Source organism: Petaurus breviceps, unplaced genomic scaffold (genome assembly GCF_028583685.1).
Source record: "Petaurus breviceps papuanus isolate PSGF00001 unplaced genomic scaffold, PetGlider_PUasm1.0 90769, whole genome shotgun sequence".
Taxonomy (NCBI): Eukaryota; Metazoa; Chordata; class Mammalia; order Diprotodontia; family Petauridae; genus Petaurus; species Petaurus breviceps.
The window spans coordinates 11535110-11554409 of NW_027187341.1; the positions used below are offsets into that span (position 1 = coordinate 11535110).

General features: G+C 38.5%; 1 protein-coding gene across 1 annotated transcript in view; it reads left to right on the forward strand.

The window, feature by feature from the left end:
- The window catches only part of RGCC (regulator of cell cycle), a 16565-nt gene extending 13575 nt beyond the window's left edge, over nucleotides 1–2990 (forward strand). The window contains exons 4-5 of the mRNA XM_069068650.1: nucleotides 872–934; nucleotides 2604–2990. Of these exons, the coding sequence (XP_068924751.1) occupies nucleotides 872–934; nucleotides 2604–2611 (71 nt within the window). The 3' untranslated portion in view covers nucleotides 2612–2990. The remainder of the gene's footprint in view (nucleotides 1–871; nucleotides 935–2603) is intronic.
- The last annotated feature ends 16310 nt before the right edge of the window (nucleotides 2991–19300 follow it).

Consider the following 19300-nt stretch of genomic DNA (forward strand, 5'->3'; position numbering starts at 1 on the left):
CTCTCTCTCTCTCTCTCTCTCTCTCTCTCTCTCTCTCTTTCTATTTTGGAGGGGGAAGGCAGGGCAATTGGGGTTAAGTAACTTGCCCAAGGTCGCATAGCTAGTAAGTGTTAAGTGTCTGAGGTCGGATTTGAACTCAGGTCCTCCTGACCCCAGAGCTGATGTTCTATTCACTGCATCTTCTAGATACCCCTAATTCTGACTTTTCTATTTCTGAAATGGCACTATCATTTCCTACCTTCCCATCCTGCCCCACCAATTACCATCCCATGCTAGTCATCCATATGTAAAAAATCTCAGAATGTTCAATGAGAAATCCCTAGATATTTTTATGACCTGTCTTATCCTGCTACTTCCTTCTCTGGGTGTCAGTTTCCTTCTTTGTAAATTGAGAGGACCTGACTAAATGATTAGACAGAGGATTTTAATTCAATCTCTCCAATGACAGTGAAGGAAAACTCTTTCTCTATTATACTATAAAGTCAGAGCTGGTGCCCAGAAGAAATGGTAAAAATCAGTTTATTGAGAGAGGTCTCTAAGAGTCTAAGTCACAGAGAAGGTGCAAATTTGGACTAGAAGAGGTTTCCTTCTCCAGGAGTTCCCTATATCAGTGAAATCATAGGTGTAATCCCCCATCTGAAAAAGCCATTGGATTGTAAGCTCCTTGAAGGCAGCTATATCTGGTGCTGTCTTTTTCAGCACCAAGCTGGTGGTAGCAGCATAATGGTTGTTGAGTTTTATTGAACGCAAAATTTAATGCAATTTATTTTGCAAAGAATGCAAAAGAAGTCAGATAATTCTGAACAAGGGTAACATGTGTCTCTCTGTATCATTCACACGTGAAAACTAAATTTTATCTCCTGTTTTACAGCCAAACTTGGAGACACCAAAGAACTAGAGGACTTCATTGCTGATCTGGACAGGACATTAGAAAGTATGTATATTTCTGATGATTCCAAACAAATAGCTAACAAGCACCCCAAAGATAAGGATACTATCTATGATTTCCTTGATGTACAGAACTCCCTCTACACTATGAGCAGAGAAGCTGCTAGCAATTATTTGCCTTGTGTTTTACATATAGAAGGTGCTTAATAAATGCTTATTGATTGATTGTAAAAATGAAAACATTGATTTAGAGTCAGGCTAGCCCATTTTCTTCACAGATAATCCTGTCATGACCCCATTAGACATTAAATAATATGTTTCATCAGAAAGATGGGTCTTTAAGATGGAAGAAAATGAGCAGATTCACTACCACAAACATTCTGCTGTCAGCATAGGTCTTGATAAAGTAGTGGTCTCCAAAAAGTAATAGACCATGAAGACATGTGTAGACTAATGCTCTTTAGAGGATTTTAAAGAAAGGAGGAGTATGGTCATGGGAACTTGAATGGGGTAAGAGCAGTTAAATCTCCCTTTCTATAATTTGATTTTAAATATTTCTAACATTGAAACTCCTAATTTGGAAATTCCTGGCCTTTTTGGGATAATACTTTTTGAAGCCTGAGGGTAACTTCTTTTGGAATGAATTAAACTGAGCAATTTTAATGGAGATTTGGGAATGGTTTGAATCTTTTGATTATTAAAATTATTTTTAAAAAGAAGTTATGTAAAAATTTATTAAAAGACACGTTTGCATGCCATACTAAGAAAAACCCAAGCTAAGTACTGAATAATAGAAATTGTTGTATACATTGCTTCCCATTTGGAAGCTAACTCTGATACTACCCTATTGGCATACCCAGAGGCATAATCTGTGACTTCCAACATACTGTTAATAATAGATCCTTTGGGGAAGCTTGAGGAGCCTCTTTTATGTGTAAAGGACAAATCAACTAGACCACATTCCAAAGGGTGTAGGTAGGGAGAAGTGAGAAGATCGAGGTGTGAATTCCCCCAGGATGGGTCCTTGACAGTGGTGAAGATTTTGCTCTTTGGATTCCCCACTTCCTAGTCCAGCTTTGCTTTCTTCTACTGAGCTCTAGGGAGGAAGGGGCACACCACCAGTAATTGTTACTTGAGTTTCTTTCCTACCAGGGACTCTGCTTGTTCAGCTACTACTAGTAAAGGCATGGTAGTTAAATTTTGACTCAATTCCTCAATTTCCAGCAAGTGCTTTGATTTATACAAATGGGGTATCTTGCTCTAAAACTAGGTTTACATCTTGCCAAACATCTGGATAACAGTAACTAGGTTTGAGTTTAAAGGTGTGTGAGTATTTTTGGCAGTGTGTAGCTACAGTCTCAGATGGGACTGAAAGTGGAGGAGAGAAGCCTGGCACCATACAAAATCCTATTTGAAGGTTTTTATTGCCCATTTTAACACAGTATCCTCCTACTTCAGACAACATAAACCTGTTTTGACAGACATTCCTTATAATTTCCCCATAGTTTATCATAGGGCCATGCTACAAGCTTGCCTGCTTTATTTAAGTTGTGAAATTCTGCCCAATTCTGGCAGTTAGAACAGACAGGAATTAGTGGGAAGACTGCCATTAAAGTTGGTCCTTTGATTCATGTCTTCTATGAAGTACAGCCCAGTTAAGTATAGGATTTGTGTAGCCTTATGAATAGAAACTCTTATTTATTTCATTTTTATAGGTATGTGAAAAGAGAAGAAGGTGTGGGTACCTGTTCTTTCAATGGGAGAAGCTTCAGAAAGCTGTGAAGACCCAAGGAAGCCAATGTTAGAAACTGCTGCCAGAGTTGACTATGATCAGTGTATCCTACCATGTCATCTGAGATTCTGTTATTTAAAATACAAACTTAGGGATCATTTTTGCTGGATTCTTAGGTGTTAAGATTGACTTAACCTGGGCAGCAGATGAGAGCAAGTGATGCGCTAATATTATATTTTTCCTTAAACATACTCATATGTAATTTAAAATGCCTTTATGAAGATATTTGTAATTAAATATAGTTGGAAACAGTAATGTTGCTTTATCCCTTTATAATATATTTTTGTATGCAAATAAAATTTGAACTGGAGTTTGGATTTTGTCAGTATTTCTTCTTCCCTTACACCCCCACATTTCTTCCATCATCCAGGCCCAAGAATATTATGGGGGGGAAAAGAGATTTGTAAAGGGCTTTAGACATTAAGCTGTCTAACTTACTACATAAAGCATGGATTCCAAGTACTAACAGCATCACTGACGAGTTTTCCAGTTTCTGCTTTAAGGCAGCTCCCCAATCCTGAAAGGCACCCTATTCCATTTTTTAGTAACTTTAATTGTTGGGAAGTTCTTTGTTATTCAACAAAGAAACATTTGTTGAGCCAAAATCTGCTTTCCTATAACTTTTTATTAGTCTTAGTTCAATCCTCTGGCCAAGAAGAAAGTCTGATTCTTCTACATGACTGCCCTGAAATTATTTAAAGGCAAATGATCATGCTCTCCTAAATCCTTTTCCAATGGGAATAAAATAGTGTTTCTAAATAATTTGATGTTTGTTTGATATTTCAAGTAAACAACTAACCATATGTGTAATGTGAAACTTGACTTTGGGTATTGTGCTTTTGCTGGAGATCACATTTGTGACCTGTCCTCTTTCCTTTCCTGGCACCTCTAAAAGCTAGAGATTATCCTATGAAAATCCCACCTGAATAAATCAAATTCCTGAATAAAGGGAAATCTCAGCTTAGGGAAATCTCAGTTACAGGCAGTTTCCTGCTTAGAACATTGGAGGGTCCAAGTCAAAGTTCCCCAGCAAGCCAGCTGTGCACAAAACCCAGGTGTGGGGAAGTTGGGGGCAGTTGAAATGGTGATGTTTTTAGCTTGTCTGGATGAGGAAGTGAATATCCATTTTAGCTCTGGTACTATAATTACTGTAATAGATTGTACTTCCATAGGGCTTTCTTTGCATTATTTCATTCAATCTGGCCAATGATCAGATGAGGTAGGAAGTATAAAGTTCTATTATGCCCATTTTCTAGATAAGGAATCTGAGACTCATAGAGGTTATATAATTTGTCCAAAAGCAGGTTGGAAGAGACTTTTGAAATTACCTGGTCCTACCGCATAGACCATTTTTCACGTTCCTGAAAAATGGCCTTGAACGCCTCTGGTGGCAGAAAACTCAGTTTTCTAAAGCAACTGGTTCCATTTCAGATAGTTCTAATTGTTAAATGAATGAATGAATGAATAAAGCATTTATTAACTACTTCTGATGTATGAAACATTGGAAACAGAGACAAGTCTCTGCTCTGAAGAAACTCACATTCTAATGGGGCAGACAACATATATGGAAGATTTTGGCCACCAGACAGATGCAAATGTACCATTAAAGGGCAGCAGTAAAGCAAATGGTAACATCTTTTCTTTGATGTCATTTCCACTGATGAAATCAAATCAGTTTTTCATGTTGAAATATATGGTGGTGCCAAGGATTTTCATAAGAACTTTTCTAGATCTTCAACAGAAGCAGAAGCAGCTGCCTGGTTGATGTTGCTTCCCAGTTTGATGCTATCATGCACTGGCTGGAGGCATTGCCATTCCCAAGGCTCTAGAGTTCAGTTTACTGAGCTGTCTCCATGAGTCTGAGGGGAGACAGTGGTCAAGATTGTGGTGGTGGCTTGACCCATCTGCTGCAGGCTATTTCTTGTCTTCCCCAGCTTGGGGTGACTTGGTGTTTCGGTTAGGCTGGATTGCCTGCCCTGTGTGCGGCCATTGGTTGTCAGCTGGTGGAGATGGCTGACCCCTTCTCCACAGAGACTGCATCTGCAGATGATGGTTATGGTTGGGATGAAAGCAAGTCTGGTGGTTTGGGGTCACTGCTATTCCCAGGGCTCTTGGGTTCATGGTCTTTGGGTATCTCCAGTGGAATTTGGGGGAAATGGTGGTCAGGTTGTTGGTGATTTAATTGAATTTAATTTTCCTGACTCGTTCTGCTTCTTGTCACCCCCTCAGAGCTGGTGTCCTATCGCCTTAGGTGGGCTGGCTTGTCTGCACTGTGACTGGAAAGCTGGTTAACAGCTGGATTTAAGAATATTTTCTTCATTCAAATAAACATTTATTGAGTTGGAATCAGTTTCTCCGTAACTTTTACCTATTTTACCCATTGGTACAAGTTTCGTTCTTTGGGACTGAACAGAAAAAGTCTAACTTCTCTTCCGCATGGTAGCCTTTCAAATGTTTGAAGACAGCTCTCGTATACCTTCCTGTGTCTTGTTCACCCCAACGTACAGAGCTCCTTCCACTGATCTTCCTACAGTCAGAGTTCCCTCACCACTCTGGCTCTCTTCCTGGGGATGTACACTCATTGCCAATATGTGAAGGATATTGTCAGTTCAGTACTCTGCACTGCATCATTAAAAACATTTATTATGAACTTAGATATTGGACAATATGAATATTTCAATATACAAAAGAACAAAAAAAGGATTGCATATGAAATAGAATTTCTGTTACAGTTTATTCTTTAAAAAACCATGTTAAATGTACATGGTAAGTAAACACCTGGTGTTTGTATGTCCCCTTCTGAATTTCATTATGCTAAGTTCTGTTATTTTTTTCTGCATCTCTGTCACTATACACTTATTCCCCACCCGCCAAAAGAAGCCCCCTCTTGTAACAAAAAAAGGAAAAGCAAAACAATTCACCGATTGGCCACATCCAAAAATATATCTATTACCATGTTGCCAAGAGGGGAGTGGCATGCTTTATCCTTAGTCTTCTGAAGGCATGATTGGTCACTGGACTGACCAGAGTTCTGGAAGTCTTTCTTTTTTTTTTTTTTTAATAAGCAATCGGGGTTAAGTAACTTGCTCAAGGTTACACGGCCAGGTGTTTCTGGGTGGGTGCTAAGTGTCTGAGCCCGGGACTCGATCTCCAGGTCTTCTCAACACTGGAGCCGGTGCTCTTACTCACTGTGCTACCTGGCCGCCCCTACTGGAAGTCTTTCAAAGTTGTTTATGTGATTATCATTGTGTAAATTGTTCTGGCTCTGCTCACTTTACAATGTTCATGCAAGTCTTCCCAGCTTTCTCTACATTATTACCTTCCTCCTGATTCTCCCACAAACTAGTTCCATTAAACTAGGGATCACACAATCAAGTGAGAAATCTAACAACAAGCTTTTAGTAAGTGTGCTAGGTGCAAGGATGGTCTAGAATTGGGCTTGACCTTCTCCATGCTCACTGCAATCCAGACCCTTAGTCAGAAATGAACAAGATGATTAGGTAGCTTAATTTGTCCTTAGTATCCTCATACCATTCTCTTTCTTTTGTCAAAATTCGTTCTCTGTTAGCTGTTAGTTGAAAAAGATCTTAAAACACTAATTTACTTTGGTAGTACAAATGAGAGATAGTTTGTTCCTTCTCCCAGAGATATTTTCTTTTTAATAGAAATCTATCCCTTAGGTCAAAGTAATAAATTTGTAAGGGTAAAATTTCAGAGGGAGCTTGAGTTTTATAGCCTCTGGGGTTTCAAGTGCTAGAAACAGTGGAAGCTAGTTTCCTCACTATAGCTATGGCTCTAGGGTTCCAGTCTATCTTTCAAAGGTCCATATCTCACCCTTCAGTCTTTCTCTCTTGAACTCCTCCAACAATCTCAAGAATTCCATTCTCACCTCATGCAGGTACATAACATGGCCCAGTATTCTCTCAGCCAATCAGGAGTCATATCTCCTTATGAGTATGTAGCATGTAGTTTCATAGAGTCATACTTCATAAAAACCACCTCAAGCTTAGTGAGAATCAAGCTTATACCTTTAACTCTAAAATTCTATAACTATGATTTTAATCTCTAAGTCTGTTTCTTCTGTACAATTACATTAGTTTTGGAATAGACTGTCTCTAAGATCCTTTCTGGTGACAACATCTAGGGATATATACACTTCACTAAGTGGCATGGGAGGTCTGGTTCAAGGGTAGGATGTGTCTGACCCCCTGTTTGTCCATATAACCTCTCTGCTAACATCCAAGAAGCTAGAAGGGCTTAATTTTACTTCAGAGACTACCTAAAGTAGCATCTTGCAGTGGAAAGAACACTGGATTAGGTACAAGGAGACTTAGGTGCTCCTTATATCTCTGCCACTAGCTAGTTATAAGACCACAAACAAGTCTGTTACCTTTTCTGGGCCCAGTTTTATCATCTATAAAATAGGAGGTTGGACTAGATTATCTCCCAGATTCCTACCACCATAACACGCAGAAAGGGAATGAAAATGGTACATTTGGAAAGGATATTGGGTTTGGAATGAATGAATGAAGTGAATGAAAATGAATTTATTAAGTACTATGCCAAGATTATTGGGATACAAATACAAAAGCAGTCAGTCTCTACCTTCAAGGAATTTATAATCTGATAGGAGAAAGAATATATATCCACCAGGGAGGAACACTTTGGTCTTTAAAGAGGCATGAATGAGGTGGGAAGGGAGGCATAGGGAATACAGTGATATACTTCATTCTGGAACAATAGCAGAATTCATTTAGTCATGGTTCCTGACTTGATTGTTTGACTGTTGGTGAGATGGTGGCTTGTATTCAAATCCTGGCTCTGCTAATTATTACCTGTGTGACTTTGGAAAGAACACTGGACCAGGTACTTCAATTCACTTAAACTCTCTGGGTCTCAGTTTCCTCAACCGTAAGATGAAGATTGGTGGTGTCAAATTCAATAGAAATGGGGACCACAAAATCATACATAAAAGATCCCTAATAAGCACATAATGACTTAGAAAACCACATTTTAGCATTATCTATATTCTATTATATTTTTATTAATTTTGTTAAATATTTTCCAGTTATATTTTTTTTAAAAAGCAATTGGGGTTAAGTAACTTACCCAAGGTTACATGGCCAATTATTTTGTGTGGGTGTTAAGTATCTGAGGCTGGAACTGATCCTGGGTCTCCCGACTCCAGGGCTGGCACTCTTACTTACTGCACCGCCTAGCCGCCCCTTCCAGTTACATTTTAATCTAGTTCTGAGGGTGTTTGAAAACTCTGTACTAGATGGCATCAAAGGTTCCTTCAAGCTCTAAGATCCCATGATTTTCAACAGTCTTGGAATTCTAGGGGATGAGTTTTTTTTCTTCTCTTTCCCAAACCCACACCTCTTTTCTAGGAACAGTTTGTGTGCTATTTTTTTTTTTTTAGCTTTTCAATATGTATTTCTTCCCCCACCCTTTTTCTAAGTTGTTTTCTGATGTTAATTTGTTTGGCTGGAGAAGGTTTGTGGTCAGAGACACCAAACAGGAAATAGCTGTCATAACTGCTGTCTATCCACAGTTTATTTTTATTATTTTTAATACTTTCTCCTGCCCAATTCACCTCCTCTGGGCCCAGCATAAGAGGGGAAAGGGAAAGGGAAAAGGAAACACATTTTTAGAAGGGAATGATTTCCTTTGAGTACAGTTTGTAGAGGCTTCAGGACTAGAAATATTAATAGTTACAGAAATGTATTAGGGGAGTAAATGTTAGGAGCTCAGTAAATGCATGAGTGAATTTTGATACCCTGACTTACACCACTTCCCATTTTCCATTTCACCCCCATGACTCCTGGTAAGAGAAATTTGGGAAAACAGCTGTTAAGTGGGCCTTGAGGAACCACAGATGTGAGTAGGGATCTGTCCTGCCTGGATTCTCAAAGGAAGGTGGGAGTGGGATTTAAAAGGACATTTATCCCCACAGCTTAAAGACGCCCTAACTCTGCCTGACACTTGGTAGAGGCAGAGGAAGTACAGTCAGCTATTTTGAGTGTTAACATATTCTCTTCAGGTTTGTCTCACAAGATGAGAAGGTATGGAAGAACAGGGCGTGAGCTGATTTATGGGGCTTTTGTGAAACCACTTCACTGTTTTGCCAGGGAGGCACTATAGAGGGACAAAGGGAGAGGTTTTTGGGCAAGTGGGATTTAGCTCTGATGACCTCTTTTGGGTCTCATCCTTCCTGACTCCCCCTCCCAGCATTTGACATTGTTTTTCATCTTTTTCTCCTGCATATCCTCTCCTCTCTGGGTTTACACCACTCTCTCTGTTCTCCTACCTGTTTGATTGTTCCTTCTCAATCTCTTTTGTTGGATTTCCATCAATGCCACAACCACAGGGTGTCCCCAGGGAGTCTGTCCTGGCTCTTCTCTTTTCTCTATGCTACTTCATTTGAAGAGCACTGGGTCTGAAAGTCAAGAAGTTGTTTAGTTATTTTTCAGTCATGTTAGACTCTTTCTGATGCCACTTGATGTCTTCTTGGAAGAGACACTAGGGTGGTTTGCCATTTCCTTCTCCAACTTATTTTACAGATGAGGAATTGAGGCAAACAGGGTTAAGTGACTTGCCCAGGGTCACACAGCTAGTAAGTGCCCAAGGCCAGATTTGAACTCAGGAAGATGAGTCTTCCTGACTCCAGCCCAGGCACTCTATCCATTGTGCCACCTACCTGCCCCAAATAAAAAAGACCTGAGTTTAAATACATTTACTAGCTCTCTCACCATTTATCCTCATTAAAAGGCAATATTTGCTCTTGGTTTTAGATAGATACTAATCATTTTAAGAAAGATTCCATCGATTCCTATGCTTTCTAGTGTTTTTAATAGGAATGGGTATCATATTTTGTCAAAGGCTTTTTCTGCATCTGATAAAATCATATGATTTTTATGGTTATTGCTATTGATATGATCAAATAGGCTGACAGTTTTCCTAATATTGAACCAATCCTGCATTCTGGTATAAATCCCACCTCATCATAGTGTATAATCTTTGTTGATGAATTGCCGTAATCTTCTTGCTTGTATTTTATTTAAAATGTTTGCCCCAATTTTCCCCAAGGCAATTGGTCTGTCACTCTGTTTTTGCTTTTCTCAGGTATCAAAACCATATTTGTGTCATAAAAGAAATTTTCTTGGACTCCTTTTTAACCTCCCCCCCCCCAAAAAAAAATAGGTTATATAGTGTTGCAATTTATTGTTCTTTAAATGTTTGGTGGAATCCATTTGGTTCTGGGTTTTTTTTCTTAGGGAGCTCACTGATAGCTTGCTCAATTTCTTTTTCTAAGTGGGGGCTTTTTAAAAGATACTCCATTTCTTTTTCTGTTAATCTGGGCAATTTGCATTCTTACAATTATTCATCCATTTTACTTAGATTGTCAGTTTTACTGGCATACAATTGGGCAAAATAACTTTTAATAATTACTTTAATTTCATCTTGATTGGTGAATTCACCCTTTTAGTTTTTGATACAATTTGACTTTTTTCTTTCTTTAAAATCAAATTAATGAATGGTTTATCTATTTTATTGGCTTTTCATAAAACTAGCTCCTAGTTTTATTTATTAGTTCAATGGGTTTTTTAATTTTTAATTTTATTAATCGCACTTTTGATTTTCAGGATTTCCATTTTGGTGTTTCATTGGGGATTTTTAATTTGTCCTTTTTCTAGCTCTTTTTTAGTTTCATGCCAAATTCATTTATCTGCTCTATATCTTTTTTTTTTTACTGATATATGTATGTAGAGATATAATCCACAGATTTTGGAAATATTATCTCATTGTTATCATTCTCTTTAATAAAGCTATTAATTGTTTCTATGATTTGTTCTTTGCCCTACTCATTCTTTAGTATTAGAGTATTTTGTTTCCAATTAACTTTTAATCTATTTTTCTATAGTCCTTTATTAAATACAATTGCATTATGGTCTGAAAAGGGTGCATTTAATATTTCTGCTTTTGGTTGTGAGGTTTTTATGCCCTAATACATAGACAATTTTTGTGAAGGTGCCATATACAACTGAGAAAAGGTTTACTCCTTTCTATTTCCATTCAGTTTTCTCCAGAGAGCTATCATATCTAAGTTTTCTAAAATTTTATTCATTTCCTTGACTTCTTTCTTATTTATTTTATGGTTAGATTTATCTAGCTCTGAGAAGGAAAGGCTGAAGTCACTCACAAATATAATTTTACTGTTTGTTTCCTCCTCTGATTCATTTAACTTTTCCTTTAAGAATTTGGATGCTGATCTAATCATTTTGGAGAGCAAACTAGAATTATGGCCAAAGAGTGATAAAACTTTGTATACCCTTTGACCCAGAAATACCAGTATTAAGTCTGTTTTCCAACATGATTGGGAGAAAAAGGACAAGAACTTAACATGTTCTACAACATTTATAGCAACTCCTTTTGTGGTGGCAAAAAACTGGAAATGGAGGTCAAGTCTATCAATTGGGGAATGTCTAAACAAGTTGTAGTACATGATTGTGATAGAATACTACTGTGCTATAAGAAAAGATGAGCTGGTGGATTTTAGAAAAACATGGTGGAAAGATTTTCATGAAATAATGAAGAGTAAAATGAGCAGAACCAAGAGAACACTGTAATAATAGTGTTGTAAGAACAATTTTGAATGACTAAATCATTTTGAGTATTGTAAATACTCAAATCAACTACAGAGGACCTACGAAGGAAGATGCTAGCCATATCCAGAGAAAGACTGATAAATAGAAGTATGTGTATTATGGTTTTACATATGTATATACAAATTATGTCTAATGGTAGACTTTTCTAGGGTGGGGTGGGGAGGGATGGAGAAGAAAAATAAAAAGTGCACAGCAGGGAACAAAAGAAAACTTAGAAGGGAGCATGGAAAAGCAGGGTAGCTTTGAAAATAATGTCTATCATGTATTACATAGCTATTCAGAAAAAGAAAACAGTGTGAAATGGAAATTCATGGTTTTATATCGAATCCTCTTTTTATGTTGTGCTGTATATGTGGAAATATTTCTTTTTTTGTCTGTATATAAGTTCAAAATGAATAAAAAATTTTATAAAAGAATTCAGAACAGAATTTGGATGCTATGACTTTTGGTGCATATGTTTTTAGTATTGATATCACTTCATTGTCTATGGCTCCTTTTAGCAAGATGTAGGTTTTTTTTCCTACTTATCCCTTTTAGGTCTATTTTTGCTTTTGTTTTGTCTGAGATTATGATTGCTGTTCCTGGTTTTGTGTGTAGTTTTTTTTTTTTTTTTGCTTTTTGGAGGGCACTTGGGGTTAAGTGACTTGCCCGAGGTCACACAACTAGGTTCTGTGTTAAGTGTCTGAGGCTGGATTTGAACTCAGGTCTTCCTGACCCCAGGGCCGGTGTTTTATTCACTGCGCCACCAAGCCACCCCTACTTATGTTTTTTTAAATCTCAGATGAAGCATAAAAGATTCTGCTTTGGCTCCTTATTTTAACTCTGTGTGTCTATGTCAAGTGTGTTTCTTATAAATAATACATTGTTAGGTTTTGGTTTCTAATACATTCTGCTATCCACTTCCATTTTATGGGTGAGTTCATCCCATTCATATTCACAATTATGATTGCTAACTATGTATTTTCCCACCATTCTATTTTCTTCTGCTTATCCTTCTCTCTAAAGTCGCTTTTGTTTTGATCACTGCCTTCTTTTATCTCCTTTCTCTTTTATTATCCCCTCCTCTTGTCCCCTTCCCCTCTTTCTTCCCTCTTAGGTAAAATAGATTTTAATTACTGGGGTGTCTTGGTGGCACAGTGAATAGTGCACTGGCCCTGGAGTCAGGAGGACCTGAGTTCAAATCCTGCCTCAGACACTTAACACTTACTAGTCATATGACCTTGGGCAAATCACTTAACTCCAATTGCCCTGCCTTCCCCCCTCCAATAAAAGAAAATAAAGTAGATTTTAATTATGAATTGAGTATACACACACACACACACACACACTCACTCACTCACACATATATATGTGTATATGTTTATTTATTTTCCCTTATTGAAATAATTTAGATGAGAGTAAGGTTCAAGAATTGACCCCACCACTATTTTCCTCTTCAGTGTAAGACCTCTTCCTTGTATGCTTCTTTCATGTGAGATAGTTTTTCTCATTCTTCCTTTCCCTTTCTCTCTCTCTCAGATTATCCCTTTTTCTCACCTATTCAATTTTTTTTACTTCATCCCAACATAACTGACTCACTCCCATACCTTCTTCTTTTTTTTTTTTTTTTTTTTTTGCTTTTTGGAGGGCAATTGGGGTTAAGTAACTTACCCAAGGTTACACGGCTAGTTTTTTTGTGTGGGTGTTAAGTGTCTGAGGCCGGAACCAAACTTGGGTCCTCCTGACTCTGGGGCTGGCGCTTTACTCACTGCGCCACCTAGCCACCCTGCCACACCTTCTTTCTATATAGAATCCTTTTAACTGCCCTAGTTAAATACATTTCTTAGAAGAAATATGTATTATCTTCCTATCTAGAAAGGCACAAAGTTCAATCTTCTTGAGTTCTTTATGATTTCTCTTTCATGTTTACCATTTTATGCTTCTCTTAAGTTTTTTGTTTGAATATCAAGTTTTCTATTCAACTCTGGTCTTTTCACCAGGAAAAGAAATCGATAGACTTAGCAGTTACCTTGTTCTGCGGGGCTGCCGCTGCTGCTGCTGGCTTTATTCTTGTTGCGCCTGTAGCTACCATCTGCTTCCCTCTGCTGCTGCTGGCTACTTCAGTGAAATATCATCGTTGGAATGAGCTCAGCGGGGCTAATGGGTTTCAGGGATGGTTGACACATTTCCACAGCTTTTATAAATCAGCTACACAAGCCTAACTTGATAAGGGGCTCTTAGGCAGCTGTGCAGATTTATCTACTTGCTGGGCCTGAACCAGTGGGTCCCAACCCTCATTCATTTTCAAGATACAGTGATTGAATTCCATTCATTTTTTCCTTGTTTCAAGGTACAGGTAGTTTTCCCTTACCTAGTCAGCACCCCATCACCCCTGCCAAGTCTTTTTGAGACTGTAGAAAAATATTCACATGCTACCCATTCACCTTTCCAACATTTTTCATTGTCTCCTTCTCCTATTTTCAAAAAAAATTCTCATGTGATCCATCCACCCCCACTAGTGTACTATCCTATATTTCTCCTCACATTTGTGGCTAAATTTCTTGAGGTCATCTATAATTGTTGCCTCTCCTTCCTTTCCTCTCACTCTCTTTTTAACTTTCCACTGTCTGGCTTCTAACCTCATCATTCAGCTGAAACTCCTTTCTCCAAGTTACCCATGATGACTTAATTGGCAAATCCAATGACCTTTTCTCGATTCTCATCCTTTTTGACCCCTCTGCAGCCTTCGACACTGTTGATCATTCTTTTCTTGATATTTTCTTCTCCCTAGGTTTTTGTGACACTGTCCTCTCCTAGTTCTCCTCCTCCTTGTCTGACCTTTCCTCCTCTGTCTCTTTTGTTAGATCATAATCTAGGTTGTTCAATAACCATGGCTCCCAAGAGCCTCTCCCAAGGCTCTGTTCTGGGACCTTTTGTTTTCTTCCTCTACACTATTTCTTTGGTGATCTCATCAGCTCCCATGGATTGAAATGTCATATCTATGCAGATGATTTTCATATCTAACCTCTCTGCTTATCTCCACTTGAAATCAATTGTCTATTAGACATCTCTAACTGGATGTCCCAAAGACATTTCAAACTCAACATGTCCAAAAATGCTCATTACCTTTTCTTCCAAACCCTGCCCTTCCCTAACTTCCCTAGGGTATCACCAACCTCTTGGTCACCCAGGCTTACAACCTGGGTGTCATTCGCTACTCTTCCTTGCCACTCCAATAACCCGATTAATTGCCAAGTCTAGTTTTTACCTCTGTGACATCTGCCCTCTTCTCTCTGGTGCAAACTCTCACCAGTTCAAGCCTGGACCATGGGCATTTTCACTGGCTGTCCACCATGCCTGGGACTCTTCCCTCGTCATCTCAGTCTCCTGGCTTCCTTCAAGTCTCAGCCAAAGACACCTTCTGCAAGAAACTTATGCAGCTCTTCTTACTCTTAATTACTTCTCTCTGTTAATTATCTCTAATGTTTCCTATAGACATCTTGTTTGTACACAATGGTCAGCACACTGTCTCCCTTATTAGACTGTGAGCTCCTTGAGGGCAGACTATTTTTTCTTTCCTTTTAAAAAAAGCAAACTTTTCTTTGTAGTCCCAGCTTTTAACCCAGTGCCTGACACACAGTAAGTGTGTCGTTATTATGAGCTTAACAAATGCTTGTTGACTTGACTTACTGACTTCCTCCCATCCCTCCACTGACTTCTGACTGGTCAACTGAAGAAACCTTAGGAAAACACTAGAAACCCCAAAGCGGGAAGGGAACGAAGCTGGAAGTCTTGCTGTCTGCCCTGTAGCAAGGCAAGGGGTCACAACCTTATTATCTATGGACCAAGTGTGTCCTCCTGGTAGAATGTAAAATTATTTTATTTTTGCTTTTGCATTCTCAGGGCCTTATGTGCACTAGATTTTTAATAAATATCCAGATGAACTCGTGTATTGGAAAGAAGGGTCATCTTTGAGTAAGGAGATGTATTCAAATCCCAGGTCTAACACTTACTGAGTGTATCATTTTGGGCAAGTCATTTAACTTTTCTTAGCCTCAATTTCTCTAGCTGTAAAATGAGGATAATAACTATCTCACAGGGCTGTTAAGAACAGGGCTCACCAAAGCCTAAATCACTGTGTACGAGTGAGTTGTTATTCTTATTTGATGAAGGTTATCAGGAGGAATCTGTGTTTGAGTTGTTTCTCCCTACTAGAATGTAATCTCCTTCAGGGCAGGGGATCTGTTTTGCTTTTTGTCTTTGTAAGCACAGTGCCTAGTATATAGTAGATGCTTAGTTGTACTTAATGAATGAATGAACCCTATAAGAAGGAGAGGTACCAATATGGGAGGAAAAAAAACCTGAATTTGGGGAGTGGTGGGTGATGAAAGCCAAAAAAATTGACTTATGTGTTGACCTCCTTGGAGGTTCACTAATTTCCTGCACTGTCCTACTAATAGGCTCTAGATCTGGATCTTGAGGAACCCTACAGGTCATCTAATCCAACCTCCTCATTCTATAGATGAAGAAGGTGAGGTCCCAAAAGGTCAAGTGACTTGCCAGGGGTCACACAATCTGAACCTGGATCGCCCGATTCATTGTTCTTTCCATTATACCTCTAGCAGCTTCATTATTTGTCTCCAGGGGTCTGAAGAGCTTTCCCTTAGCATTTATTTTCTTCAGCCTGTTGGTTCATGTCTCTGATAGGCTTGCCCTTGCTTGTAACAGTTACAAAACATATTTGGAGTTGGGTTTCTAATTGGGTTTGACTGCATCCCAGTGATGGGAAGGGCCCATTCCTGTGTACTCCCAGGAGGCATGTGACCCAGGCCCAGGGCCAAAGTCTGTTCTTGTGCAATCGAGCCCAGAGTGGGCTTGGCTGTGGCTGCAGGGCCAAAGGAAGCCAATTCTGTGCCAAGAACAGGTCTGGGAGGGACAGGACCAGAGCATGACCCTGGGCATTTGTTAAAAGTGTCCAGAGCAATTCCTGGAGAGGTGGAAAGGTCAGCTTGAGAAAAGGACATCTGATAGATATTATCTTAGGGCCAGGGAGTAAGAAGCCAGAAAGGAACTTAGATTGAGTCCTCCCTCCCATGGGAAAACCATTATATGCAATGATGTTGTCTGCAATGTAGAGTGGAAAGCACATTGGATTTGGAGTAAGAGGACCAGGGTTTGAATCCTAACTCTCTCTCCACCCTCATCCCCTGCATTTATATATCTCTATTCCCTATCCACCACCCTTTTGCCGCCCCATGAAATCCCCAAGAAAAATAAAGGAAAAAACATATGCTTTGATCTGTACTCTGAATCCATCAGTTCTCTATCTGGAGGTGGTTAGCATTTTATATCATGAGTCCTTTGGAGTTGTGGCAGTTCATTGTATTGATCAGAGTTACTAAGTCTTTCACCGTTGATCATCTTTGCAATATTTCTGTCATTGTGTGGAATGTTCTACTTCTGCTCTCTTCACTTTGCATCACTTCATATAAGTCTTCCCAGGTTTTTCTGAAACCATTCCCTTTTAGCATGAGAGTATCCCATCACAAACATATACCATAACTTATTTAGCCATTCCCCAGTTGACAGCATCTTCTCAATTTCCAATTCTTTGCCTCCACAGAAGAACTGCTATAAATATTGTGCGTATGGGTCCTTTTCTTTTTACTTTGCTCTCCTTGGAGTATAGACCTAACAGCTGTATTGCTGAGTAAATTCTGACTCTTTTTAATGTATTAGTTGCATGACATTGACCAAGGCATCAGAGTTTGAGTTTCATCATCTGCAAAATGAAGAAGTTAGACAAGAAATCTCTAAGGTCTCTTCCATCTTGAAACCTTCTAATTCTGTTTAGGCAATTAGAATAGCATATAGGAACAGGATTAGTAATACCTAGTAAGGTTTCTGTGAGAAAGGGGAGAATGGCTGGAAGAGGGACTTAAGAAGGATTTAAAAATAATCTTTTGGTTTGAAATGGCATGTAGTTTGTTGCCAAGAAAGGTCATCCTTAAAGGAAGGGCAGTCAGCTCATTTTAATATTCTCTTTGTTAGAGCCCTGGGCTGAGAGTAACTAGACTCCCTTCCTTTGCCCAGATTATTTATTTGACCTTGGGCAAATCACTTAACATTTCTGTATTCAGGTGCCCTGATAAGCCCCTAGGTATTATTGAGTAACCCACGGGTGAGATTACCATTCACTGGGGCCAGGGACTTGAGACAAAGATAAAGACAGTACAAGTAATTGGTTGATGAGATTGGGAGTCAGAAAATAAGGGCTGGGTGTGGTTGGCAGCATTGGAGAAGCAAAACATTTAGGGAGGGAGGTGCTGCTCCCCTACTTTCCCCTCTCCTATCCTCTTCTCTCTTCCCCTCACTTCAGGTCTAAGGAAGTCCATTGTGCTAAGATTAGAGACAGACCTTATATCAGTTATGAAACAGGTTGGGGCTGGGTCCCTTTGGCTCCAGGGGCAGGAGGAAAGCTATGGGATTCTTTTTGTTCCAGAAAATAAATAGATTGCTTGTCTTTGGCAGGGTTGTAAACAGCTCTCCGGGCCCAGTTGGTACTGTGCTCAACTGCTTTGTAGTTGGTGTTACTGATATTAAAGTCATTTTCTATGCATTTGAAACTTAACTTACAAATCCAGATGCATCCTGGAATACAGATGTTTTATGCTTTATATTAAATGTTGTCTGAAAAGGGAAAAAAGATTTCCTGGAAGGAGAGGAAAAGAGAAAAAAAGAGACAGAGACAGAGACAGAGAGAGAGGGAGAAGTTATAGAAGAGGTCTCTTACTCCTTTCTTTAAATTTTTAAATTAAAAAAAATTTTAAACATTTTTTCTTTTTAAAATTTGAGTTTCAAATTCTTTCCTTCCCTCCCCATACCCTCTCAACCACTGAGAAGGCAAGCAATATGATATCATTTATACATATGAAATTATGCAAAACATATGTCCATATTAGCTATATATTTTTTTTTTAAAGCAAGAAAAATTGAGAAAATGAGAAAAGTATACTTCAGTTTGCACTCAGTGTTAATCAATTCTCTCTCTGGAGCATTTTTCCTCATAAGTTCTTTGGGATTGTATTGGATCATTGTACTGATCAGAGTAACCAACCTTTCACAGTTGATCATCATTACAATATTACTTTTACTGTATATAATGATCTCCTGATTCTTCTTCGTTCACTTTGTATCAGTTCAGACAGGTTTTGCCATGTTTTTCTGAAACCCCTCTCCCTTCAAGTCTTATAGCACAATAGTACTCCATCATAATCATATGCCACAACTTGTTCAGCCATTCTCCAATTGATAGGTATTCCCTCAATTTCCAATTTTTGTGATCACAAAAAGGCCTGCTATAAATATTTTTGTACATATAGGTCCTTTTCCTTTACCTTTGGTCTCTTTGGGATACAGACCTAGTAGTGGTATTGCTGAGTCAAAGGGTATACACCGTTTTATAGACCTTTGGTCACACATCCAAATTTTCTTCAGAATGGTAGGACCAGTTCACAACTCTATTAACAATTCATTAGTGTACCTATTTTCCCCTCATCCTCTCCAGCAGTGAGGTGGTACCTCAGAGTTATTTTAATTTGTATTTCTCAAATCAATAGTGCTTTAGAACACTTTTTCATATGACTATAGATAGCTTTGATTTCTTTTTCTGAAAATTGCCTATTTATATCCTTTGACCATTTGTCAACTGGGGAATAGCTTTTATTTTTATCAATTTGACTCAGTTCTTCATTCAGTATATATTTGAGAAATGAGGCTTTTATCAGAGAAACTTAATTTTTTTTTATATTACTTCATTGCCTATGGTACCTTTTAACATAAAGTAGTTTCCCAGATTATCTATTTTAATTAGGTCTATTTTTGTTTTTTCTTTGTCTGAAATCATGATTGCTACTTCTGTCTTTTTTACTTCAGCTAAAGCATATTAGATTATACTCTAGTTCTTTATTTT